General features: G+C 44.8%; 1 protein-coding gene across 4 annotated transcripts in view; it reads right to left on the bottom strand.

Annotated features, from left to right (window-relative positions):
* The window catches only part of ablim1b (actin binding LIM protein 1b), a 115,870-nt gene that overhangs the window by 62,770 nt on the left and 40,595 nt on the right, over positions 1-12,505 (bottom strand). For 2 of the 4 annotated variants that reach the window (XM_046356509.1, XM_046356511.1), the window contains exon 5: positions 8,199-8,325. The exons of the other annotated variants lie outside the window; for them this stretch is intronic. In XM_046356509.1, the coding sequence (XP_046212465.1) occupies positions 8,199-8,325 (127 nt within the window). The remainder of the gene's footprint in view (positions 1-8,198; positions 8,326-12,505) is intronic. 4 annotated transcript variants of the gene reach the window in all.

The raw sequence follows: 12,505 nt of genomic DNA, 5'->3' as shown, positions 1-12,505 counted from the left end.
AAGTCACCGCAAAATCTATAGCAAGAGCTTGAAAATTCAAGCCCCTTGTGTGCTGCCATAGAGTTCCATTAGAAGTGCCCATCCAAGGAGGCTCAAGGTAATTGGGCACAGATAAAATTACATCTAATCACGTTATATCTACCGTATATTGACATAATTGGACTGATCATGTCAACATCATACTTTTAAAATCTTAGCGAGCAGTCATCATGAATCAAATAGACAATCTACTGGCAAATCCTTTTCAAGCCTCATCATATGAAGAGAGAAATTATGAAGAGAAATGGTATATCAAATTATCGGTACTCATCGGCCATTGGACATTAACATTACACAACAAGTTGGAAACCGCAAATTCAACAATGAGTGGTTTGGAAGGAATCAGTGGCTAACTGCAAGTCTTGGAAAGTAATCAGTAGCCAGCAATTCAAAGGAGTGGGTGTGTGGTCCAAGTCTGGGTTTAAGGGTCTCTTTTCCAAGATTAACCAGGTTAAAACCTGTTAGGGATAGGGCTGACTACTGCCCCCTTTGGAGGAATTGCGTGCCCATAGTAAACAGAAAAGAAATCTGTCCAAATTGCTAATATATACATATAATAATTATTATTGAATAGAAAACACTCTAAAGCTTCTAAAACCGTTCAAATTATGTCTGTATGTAAAGCAGAACTCTCAGGGCAGCCATTCTCCCAAACTCTCTCTCGTCATCAGAAAAGTTGGCCCAACTTTGACGTCATCGCCCCCACCCTTCCCAAGCAGCTACAGACCTGGGAACCGTTTGTATGTCTTCAGCGAGATGTTTGCTTTCAATGGGGCTTGCCATTGTGAGAATCGCGCGTCCACGAGACTTTTGGCGGGCTGAAATCTTCGGGTCACGCGAAAAAATAAGTACTCTCATGCGCGCGGACGCTCCAGAGCTCTCTTTCTTCCAGGATTGACCAAACGATGTGGGTGATTCTGTTCGTTATAAGGATTGTTTTCCACGTTTATAACATGCTTTAGCTTGATTCTGCACTTAGTTTGACCAGTTTAGTCGACATATAATATGTAATTTTTAAGTTTTGGTGCGCATCCACTAGAATTTTGGCTGCATTTCGACCGGAATTTGTCGCGTTTGATAACCTAAAGACACAGACTTCAAAACCAAAAAATGTTTTTGGTAAGTATAACCCCTTCCAGGTCTTCTGATGGAAGAACATCAAAGGTAAGGGAATATTTATGTGGTAAATTTGGGTTTCTGTGGACTCCAAGATAGAGGAGTCATAATGCTAATTTCCAAGCGCCGTCTCATATTATAGCCTAGTGAACGAATTTTGTAACGTTAAAAATAAATGTAACACAGCGGTTGGATTAGGAAGAGGTGTATCTTTCTATCTATGTGTAGAACATGTATATTTAGTTAAAGTTTATGATGTGTATTGCTTGTTAGCTCCGTCAGATAACGTCTGCTATCATCATTTCTCCGGACATTTGAGTAGCATTTTTTTAACATGCCGTCATTGTAAACAGAGATTTATGGAAATAAATTGCATATTATTGAAAAAACAAACGTACTGTGTAACATGTTATATTACTGTCATCTGATGAAGATTTCAAAAGGTTAGTGAATTATTTTTCTTTTAATCCTGCGTTTGTTTGATTGCATATTTTGTTCAACTTGGCTATGCAAATTAGCTGTGTCTACGGTGGTGGTTTGACATAAATATGTGCTATGTTTTCGCCGTAAAACATTTTAGAAATCTGACTTGCTGGGTAGATAAACAATGTGTTTATCTTTCATTTGAGCTATTGGACTTGTTAATGTGTGGAGGTTAAATATTTCTAAGAATATTTTTGCATTCCATGCGCCACCGTTCCAGCTGAACGTGGGAGGGGTAGTTCCCAAATGGGAACCATAACCCCCTTCTGGTTAAAATGATAAACATTGAACATTGGCCATGCTGGCAATCCAGTATGACTTCTGCCGTACTGGAAACTCGGAACTCTTAGGCTTCAGTGAGTTCAAGACAACTGCGAACTCAGAGAAAAAGCTCAGACTAGGAAAATACTTTTTGAATGCCCATCCAACTCGGAATTCCAAGTTGGGAACTCGGAATTCCAAGTTGGGAACTCGGAATTCCAAGTTGGGAACTCGGAATTCCAAGTTGGGAACTCGGAATTCCAAGTTGGGAACTCGGAATTCCAAGTTGGGAACTCGGAATTCCAAGTTGGGACGTCATGATTCGACCTTGTTTTTTTCCAGAGTCCCCAGTTGTCTTGAAAGCGCCATGAATCCAGAGAATGCCAGACTTTTGACAAAGTTTTATGACAAAAATATGCCCACGGAGGACCAAATAAAATAAAAATGTATTGGTCACATACACATGGTGAGCAGATGTTAATGCGAGTCTAGCAAAATGTTTGTGCTTCTAGTTCCTACAGTGCAGTAATATCTAACAAATTCAGTGACTACCTTATACACACACAAATGTAAATGGATGGAATAAGAATATGTACATATAAATACACTGCTCAAAAAATAAAGTGAACACTTAACACAATGTAACTCCAAGTCAATCACACTTCTGTGAAATCAAACTGTCCACTTAGGAAGCAACACTGATTGACAATACATTTCACATGCTGTTGTGCAAATGGAATAGACAACAGGTGGAAATTATAGGCAATTAGCAAGTCACCCCCAATAAAGGGGTGGTTCTGCAGGTGGGGACCACAGACCACTTCTCAGTTCCTATGCTTCCTGGCTGATGTTTTGGTCACTTTTGAATGCTGGCGGTGCTTTCACTCTGGTGGTAGCATGAGACGGAGTCTACAACCCACACAAGTGGCTCAGGTAGTGCAGCTCATCCAGGATAGCACATCAATGCGAGCTGTGGCAAGAAGGTTTGCGGTGTCTGTAAGCGTAGTGTCCAGAGCATGGAGGCGCTACCAGGAGACAGGCCAGTACATCAAGAGACGTGAAGGAGGCCGTAGGAGGACAACAACCCAGCAGCAGGACCGCTACCTTCGCCTTTGTGCAAGGAGGAGCAGGAGGAGCACTGCCAGAGCCCTGCAAAATGACCTCCAGCAGGCCACAAATGTGCATGTGTCTGCTCAAATGGTCAGAAACAGAATCCATGAGGGTGGTATGAGGGCCCGACGTCCACAGGTGGGGGCTGTGCTTACAGCCCAACACCGTGCGGGACGGTTTTCATTTGCCAGAGAACACCAAGATTGGCAAATTCGCCACTGGCGCCCTGTGCTCTTCACAGATGAAAGCAGGTTCACACTGAGCACATGTGACAGACGTGACAGTCTGGAGTCAGTCATGGTGGGTCAGTCATGGTGTGGGGTGGCATTTCTTTGGGGGGCCGCACAGCCCTCCATGTGCTCGCCAGAGGGAGTCTGACTGCCATTAGGTACCAAGATGAGATCCTCAGACCCTCTGTGAGACCATATGCTGGTGCGGTTGGCCCTGGGTTCCTCCTAATGCAATACAATGCTAGACCTCATGTGGCTGGAGTGTGTCAGCAGCTCCTGCAAGAGGAAGGCATTGATGCTATGGACTGGCCTGCCCGTTCCCCAGACCTGAATCCAATTGAGCACATCTGAGATATCATGTCTCGCTACATCCACCAACGCCACATTGCACCAAAGACTGTCTGTGGTCCTTCTGTAGCTCAGTTGGTAGAGCATGGCGCTTGTAACGCCAGGGTAGTGGGTTCGATCCCCGGGACCACCCATATGTAGACATGACTGTAAGTCGCTTTGGATAAAAGCGTCTGCTAAATGGCATATATTATTATATATATTACTGTCCAGGAGTTGGCGGATGCTTTCGTCTAGGTCTGGGAGGAGATCCCTCAGGAGACCATCCGCCACCTCATCAGGAGCATGCCCAGGAGTTGTAGGGAGTTCATACAGGCACGTGGAGGCCACACACACTACTGAGCCTCCTTTTGACTTGTTTAAAGGACATTACATCAAAGTTGGGTCATTCTGTAGTGTGGTTTTCCACTTGAATTTTGAGTGTGACTCCAAATCCAGACCTCCATGGGTTGATACATTTGATTTCCATTGATAATTTTTGTGTGATTTTGTTGTCAGCACATTCAACTATGTAAAGAAAAAAGTATATTTCATTCATTCAGATCTAGGATGTGTTATTTTAGTGTTCCCTTTATTTTTTTGAGCAGTGTATATTGTTGCGCGATAGCCATGCGGCATAGGCAAGATGCAACAGATTGTGCAAAATACAGTATACAGTTGAAGTCGGAAGTTTACATACACCTTAGCCAAATACGTTTAAACTGAGTTTCACAATTCCTGACATTTAATTTAGGTCACGTTTACTGTGGATAAAGATACTTTTGTACCCGTTTCCTCCAGCATCTTCACAAGGTCCTTTGCTGTTGTTCTGGGATTGATTTGCACTTTTCGCACCAAAGTACGTTCATCTCTAGGAGACATAATGTGTCTCCTACCTGAGCGGTATGATAGCTGCGTGGTCTCGTGGTGTTTATACTTGCGTACTATTGTTTGTACAGATGAACGCGATACCTTCAGGCATTTGGAAATTTCTCCCAATGATGAACAAGACTTGTGGAGGTCTACAATTGTTTTTCTGAGGTCTTGGCTGATTTCTTTTGCTTTTCCCATGATGTCAAGCAAAGAGGCACAGAGTTTGAAGGTAGGCCTTGAAATACATCCACAAGTACACCTCCAATTTACTCAAATGATGTCAATTAGCCTATCAGAAGCTTCTAAAGCCATGACATCATTTTCTGGAATTTTCCATGCTGTTTAAAGGCACAGTCCACTTAGTGGATGTAAACTTCTGACCCACTGGAATTGTGATACAGTGAATTATAAATGAAATTATCTGTCTGCAAACAATTGTTGGAAAAATTACGGTGGTTGAAAAATTAGTTTTAATTCCTCCAACCTAAGTGTATGTAAACTTCTGACTTCAACTGTAACTGTAAATCATGCAAATATAACTTTCGTGTGTGTGCAGTATACAGTGCCTTGCGAAAGTATTCGGCCCCCTTGAACTTTGCGACCTTTTGCCACATTTCAGGCTTCAAACATAAAGATATAAATCCAATTTTTTTGTGAAGAATCAACAACAAGTGGGACACAATCATGAAGTGGAACGACATTTATTGGATATTTCAAACATTTTTAACAAATCAAAAACTGAAAATTGGGCATGCAAAATTATTCAGCCCCTTTACTTTCAGTGCAGCAAACTCTCTCCAGAAGTTCAGTGAGGATCTCGGAATGATCCAATGTTGACCTAAATGACTAATGATGATAAATACAATCCACCTGTGTGTAATCAAGTCTCCGTATAAATGCACCTGCACTGTGATAGTCTCAGAGGTCCGTTAAAAGCGCAGAGAGCATCATGAAGAACAAGGAACACACCAGGCAGGTCCGAGATACTGTTGTAAAGAAGTTTAAAGCAGGATTTGGATACAAAAAGATTTCCCAAGCTTTAAACATCCCAAGGAGCACTGTGCAAGCGATAATATTGAAATGGAAGGAGTATCAGACCACTGCAAATCTACCAAGACACAGCTCATCACCCTGATGAGCAACACAGCTCATCACCCTGAACACACCATCCCCACTGTCAAACATGGTGGTGGCAGCATCATGTTTTGGGCCTGATTTTCTTCAGCAGGGACAGGGAAGATGGTTAAAATTGATGGGAATATGGATGGAGCCAAATACAGGACCATTCTGGAAGAAAACCTGATGGAGTCTGCAAAAGACCTGAGACTGGGACAGAGATTTGTCTACCAACAAGACAATGATCCAAAACATAAAGCAAAATCTACAATGGAATGGTTAAAAAATAAACATATCCAGGTGTTAGAATGGCCAAGTCAAAGTCCAGACCTGAATCCAATCGAGAATCTGTGGAAAGAACTGAAAACTGCTGTTCACAAATGCTCTCCATCCAACCTCACTGAGCTCGAGTTGTTTTGCAAGGAGTAATGGGAAAATATTTCAGTCTCTCTGTGCAAAACTGATAGAGACATACCCCAAGCGACTTACAGCTGTAATCGCAGCAAACGGTGGCGCTACAAAGTATTAACTTAAGGGGGCTGAATAATTTTGCATGCCCAATTTTTCAGTTTTTGATTTGTTAAAAAGTTTGAAATATCCAATAAATGTCGTTCCACTTCATGATTGTGTCCCACTTGTTGTTGATTCTTCACAAAAAATACAGTTTTATATCTTTATGTTTGAAGCCTGAAATGTGGCAAAAGGTCGCAAAGTTCAAGGGGGCCGAATACTTTCGCAAGGCACTGTATAAGAGAACGAATGGGACTGCCCTGGTGAAGCTCACTTCAGCCTGGACTTTATGCACCTGAGTTTCACTGTGACCTTTTTAGCTTGTTATTAGGGGGCAGTATTTTCATTTTTGGAAAAATAACGTTCCCAAAGTAAACGGGATATTTTGTCAGGACAAGATGCTAGAATATGCATGTAATTGATAGAAAACACTCTAAAGTTTCCAAAACTGTAACAAAACTGTGAGTATAACAGAACTGATATTGCAGGCGAAAGCCTGAGAAAAATCCAATCCGGAAGTGCCTCATGTTTTGAAAACTCTGCGTTCCAATGCGTCCCTATTGAGCAGTGAATGGGCTATCAACCAGATTACTTTTTCTACGTATTCCCCAAGGTGTCTACAGCATTGTGACGTAGTTTTATGCATTTATGTTGAAGAATACCCGTAAGTGGATACATTGTGTAAGTGGTCACCTGATGGCTCTCAGAGTGAATCTCGCCTAAAATACAGAGGTAGCCATTTTTCCAATCGGTCCTACTGAAAAACCAATTGTCCCGGTGGATATATTATTGAATAGATATTTGAAAAACACCTTGAGGATTGATTATAAACAACGTTTGCCATGTTTCTGTCGATATTATGGAGCTAATTTGGAATATTTTTGGGCGTTTCCGTGATTTCTCAGCCAAATGTGAAGAACAAACGGAGCTATTTCGCCTACAAAAATAATATTTTTGGAAAAAAGGAACATTGGCTATCTAACTGGGAGTATCGTGAGTGAAAACATCCGATGCTCATTAAAGGTAAACCATTTAATTTGATTGCTTTTCTAATTTTCGTGACCAAGTTACCTGCTGCTAACTGGACATAATGCTATGCTAGGCTATCGATAAACTTACACAAATGCTTGTCTTGCTTTGGCTGTAAAGCATATTTTGAAAATCTGAGATGACAGGGTGATTAACAAAAGGCTAAGCTGTGTCTCAATATATTTCACTTGTGATTTTCATGAATAGGAATATTTTCTAGTAATATTTATATCCGTTGCATTATGCTAATTAGTGTCAGTCGATGATTACGCTCCCGGACCCGGGATGGGGTGTCACTAGAGGTTAAAGAGTTATTCATTTAAGATTGACTTCGAGTGTCTCGTGTAGAATTTCTACAAGAATTTAGCGTCACAAACTGCATGACTGATTCTGCCGAGCTTTCGAGTGAGGGTCTGCAAGAAAAAACATGTATTGTTTTTAAAGTTTGAAAGTTTCTATGGTTGTATGCAGTGATTGTTTACTTACTCATTTGATAGTTTAAGTAATAACTAAATTAATAAAATGTTATGATAATTATCAGTGTGAGTGATAAGAGTAGGGTGGTGGAACATTTGTTTGTGCTTTTCTAAAAAACTATTTCTGTGTTCATGCAAGTGACTGATTGAATGTGCCTGAGAGGAATCCTCACTATCAGTATCTGCAATTTGGCAGTACGCCCAGAACCTTGTTTTGAGAATGAAAGGGATATCTCAGTTTCAAGGTCTCAGCTTGGAGAGAAGAAGCTTTGTGGGTTATTGTTGGGTCACATGCATGAACCAAACGTTAACGATTAATTCATTATGCAAATATAACTTGTCTGTGTAAGCAGTATAGTAGAGATAACGGGACTGCCCTGGTGAAGCTCACTTCAGACCGGTGTTGTGACCTTAAAACAATTCCATATAGCTTAGTAGAACACCCCCTCTTTGTGCCCCCATATTTGAAATTTCACCTATTATAAGGTTGTAATTTCATATATCCAATCAGCTTACTATTTAGAAGGGTAGCACAAGATTTTGGACACAGCCTGAGATAGAAAGAGAGAGGTGGGAGGGTATAGAGATTAAGATAGGCTTGAGTGTGTTGCAGTTGATGATTACTCACTTGCTGATGTACTCCCCGCTCAGCACATTGCCACAGGCCTTGCACTTGAAGCAGCCAAGGTGCCACTGTCTTTCCAGAGCCAATAGGGCCTGGCCATTCTTAATGTCCCTACCACAGCCTGCACAGTCTGAAACACACAAACACACTTTTAGCATGATCAGAAAGACATAGCAGACATATTATACACAAAAGCGCACACACACCTATGATTTATCTTTCAAATTAAACCATTAGTTGGCGATGTGAGCTAATAGAAAACTCCTCATTCATTTGTCCAAGGGGGAAAAAGTGATTTATGTTTTCAATATAACATTCAATACATGAGGCTCCAGGTTTTTTTTACCCATAAAATACTGATTATATTAATACATGAAGGTAATTGTAACGATGTCTGCTGACAGTTGTCAAGCAAGTTCAGGGACTGAGTGTTAATAAATGAATGCAACATAATACAAAACACGAAAAATAACGCCTGAGGAAGGAATCGAAATGTAATCGGGGAAGTGATGGAGTCCAGGTGAGTCTGATGACACGCAGGTGCGCGTAATGATGGTGACAGGTGTGTGTCCTAATGAGCAGCTTGGTGACCTAGAGGTCGGAGAGGAAGCACACGTGACAGTAAAAACAACAGAAGAAATATCCCTTTTCCAGGACCTTCTCTTTCACAGATAATTAATAAAAATCTAAATAACATCACAAATCTTTATTGTAAAGGTTTTAAACACATTTTCCCATGCTTGTTAAATGAACCATAAACAATTAATGAACATGCACCTATGGAACGGTCATTAAGACACTAACAGCTTACAGACGGTAGTCAATTAAGGTCACAGTTATGAAGACTTAGGATACTAAAGAGGCCTTTCCACTGACTCTGAAAAAACACCAAAAGAAAGATGCCCAGGGTCCCTGCTCATCTGCGTGAACGTGCCTTAGGCATGCTGCAAGGAGGCATGAGGACTGCAGATGTGGCCAGGGCAATAAATTGCAATGTCCGTACTGTGAGACGCCTAAGACAGAGCTACAGGGAGACAGCTGATCATCCTCGCAGTGGCAGACCACGTGTAACAACACCTGCACAGGATCGGTACATCCGAACATCACATCTGTGGGGCAGGTACAGGAGGGCAACAACAACTGCCCATGTTACACCAGAAATGCGCAATCCCTCCATCAGTGGTCAGACTGTCCGCAATAGACTGAGTGAGGCTGGAGTAAGGGTTTGTAGGCCTGTTGTAAGACAAGTCCTCACCAGACATCACCGGCAACAACGTCACCTATGGGCACAAACCCACAGTCGCTGGACCAGACAGGACTGGCAAAAAGTGCTCTTTGCTGACGAGTCGTGGTTTTGTCTCACCAGGGGTGATGGTCGGATTCGCGTTTATCATTGAAGGAATGAGTGACACACCGAGGCCTGTAATCTGGAGCAGGATCGATTTGGAGGTGGATGGTCTGGGGCGATGTGTCACATTCATTGGATGATTGTCAGTGCAGGCAATCTTGTTGTCAGTGCAGGCAATCTCAACGCTGCGCGTTACAGGGGAGACATCCTCCTCCCACATGTAGTACCCTTCCTGGAGGCTCATCCTGACATGCCACCTGCCATACTGCTCGTTCTTTGCGTGATTTCCTGCAAGACAGGAATGTCCGTGTACTGCCATGGCAAGCGAAGAGCTCGGATCTCAATCCCATTGAGCACGTTTGGGACCTGTTGGATCAGAGGGTGAGGGCTACGACCATTCCCCTCAGAAATGTCCGGGAACTTGCATGTGCCTTGGTGGAAGAGTAGAGTAACATCTCACAGCAAGTGGAACATCTGATGCAATCCATGAGAAGGAGATGCACTGCAGTGTTTAATGCAACTGGTGGCCACACAAGATAGTGTCACGCCTTGGTCATTATATTTTGTGTTTTTGGTAGATGTTTGGGTAAGCCAGGGTGTAACATGGGTTTATATGTTGTTTTCGTATTGGGGTTTGTAGTAATTGGGATTGTGTATGATTAGGGGTGTGTCTAGTTAGGCTTGGCTGCCTGAGGCGATTCTCATTTGGAGTCAGCTGCTTATCGTTGTCTCTGATTGGGAACCGTATTTAGGCAGCCTGAGTTCGCGTTGTATTTTGTGGGTGTTTGTACCTGTCTCTGTGTTAGGCTGTAATTAGTTCACGTTCCGTTTGTTGTTTTCTTATATCAGTTATGTCATGTACCGCGATATATTTCATTAAAGTCATGAGTAACCTACACGCTGCATTTCGGTCTGACTCTCTTCATTCAACAGACGAACAACGTTACAGAAACACCCACCACTCACAGACCGAGCAGCGTGTGAACTGGCAGGATCTGAAGGAGGACGTTATGGACAGCAGAAGCATGGATTATACAACGTGGGAAGAAATCGACAGGTGGGCGGCCGACCCAGAGCGAGTGCAGGAGCCCGCCTGGGATTCCCTACAGCAATGCGAGGAGGGCTATAGATGTATGGATTCGAAAAGGAAAGCACGGCTATACAGAGCGAAAACGGAAAGTAACGGGGGAAAGCACAGAGAGAGAGTGGCTGAGTCAGGAGTCAGACCTGAGCCTACTCTCCCTGTTAATCGTGAAGAACAGTTGCAGTGGGAGAGACTGCACCATTTGGAGATTTGGACATGGGAGGAGGAATTAGACGGTAAAGGACCCTGGGCGCAGCCGGGAGAATATCGCCGTCCCAAGGAGGAAATAGAAGCAGCTAAAGCGGAGAGGCGCAGGTATGAGGAAGCAACATGGCGACGCGGTTGGAAACCGGAAAGTCACTCCAAAAAATTTATTGGGGGGTGGCTAGAGGAGAGAATAGTTATGCCAGGTAGGAGACCTGCGCATACTCCCTGTGCTCACCGTTGGGCTAGAGAGACCGGGCAGGCACCGTGTTATGCTATGGAGCGCACGGTGTTTCCAGTGCGGGTGCAGAGCCAGCTGCGACACATACCAGCCCTTCCTATTGGCCGGGCTAGAGTGGGCATCGAGCCAGGTAAGCTTGGGCAGGCTCGGTGCTCAAGAGCTCCAGTGCGCCTGCACGGTCCGGTCTATCCAGAGCCACCTCTACACACCAGTCCTCTGGTAGCAGCTCCCCGCACCAGGCTTCCTGTGCGTGTCCTCGCGCCAGTACCACCAGTTCCAGCACCACGCACCAGGCCTCCAGTGCGCCTCGCCTGTTCAGCGCAGCCAGCGCTTTTCTCCCCTCCTGCGCTGCCGGAGTCTCCCGCTTGTTTAGCGCAGCCAGAGCCTTTCTCCTCTCGTGCGCTGTTGGAGTCTCCCGCCTGTTTAGCTCAGCCAGAGCTTTTCTCCTCTCCTGCGCTGTTGGAGTCTCCCGCCTGTTTAGAGAAGCCAGAGCCTTTCTCCTCTCCTGCGCTGCCGGCGTCTCCAGTCTGCCCAGCGCCGCCAGTACTCCCAGTCTGCCTAGTCTGCCCAGTCTGCCCAGTGCTCCCAGTCTGCCCAGTGCTCCCAGTCTGCCCAGCGCCGCCAGTCGGCCCAGCGTCGCCAGTCTGCCAGGATCCGCCAGAAGTGCCAGTCTGCCAGGATCCGCCAGAAGTGCCAGTCTGCCAAGATCTTCTAGATCGGCCAGACAACCTGAATCTTCCAGTTCCACCAGCCAGCCAGGATTTACTGGAGCCTACTACCTGCCTGAGCTTCCTCTCAGTACTGAGCTTCCTCTCAGTACTGAGCTTCCTCTCAGTACTGAGCTTCCTCTCAGTACCAGGCTGTTTCTGTCCCGGGCTGCCCCTCAGTCCCGGGCTGCCCCTCTGTCCCGGGCTGCCCCTCTGCCCCGAGCTGCCCCTCTGCCCCGAGCTGCCCCTCTGTCCCGAGCTGCCCCTCGGTCCCGAGCTGCCCCTCGGTCCCGAGCTGCCCCTCGGTCCCGAGCTGCCCCTCGGTCCCGAGCTGCCCCTCAGTTATGTGGGGATCAGGGTGAGGACTATTAGGCCATGGTCGGCGGAGAAAATGGATTATCCCAGGATGCGAAGGAGAGGAAATAGGACATTAATGGAGTGGGGTGCACGTCCCGAGCCAGAACCGCCACCATGGACAGACGCCCACCCGGACCCTCCCTATGCTCTTGAGGTGCGTCCCGGTGTCCGCACCTTAGGGGGGGGTTCTGTCACGCCTTGGTCATTATATTTTGTGTTTTTGGTATATGTTTGGGTAAGCCAGGGTGTGACATGGGTTTATATGTTGTTTTCGTATTGGGGTTTGTAGTAATTGGGATTGTATATGATTAGGGGTGTGTCTAGTTAGGCTTGGCTGCCTGAGGCGATTCTCAATTGGAGTCAGCTGCT

This window comes from Oncorhynchus gorbuscha, linkage group LG07 (genome assembly GCF_021184085.1).
Source record: "Oncorhynchus gorbuscha isolate QuinsamMale2020 ecotype Even-year linkage group LG07, OgorEven_v1.0, whole genome shotgun sequence".
In the NCBI taxonomy this organism is placed as follows: Eukaryota; Metazoa; Chordata; class Actinopteri; order Salmoniformes; family Salmonidae; genus Oncorhynchus; species Oncorhynchus gorbuscha.
This window is presented reverse-complemented; position numbering and strand designations above follow the sequence as displayed.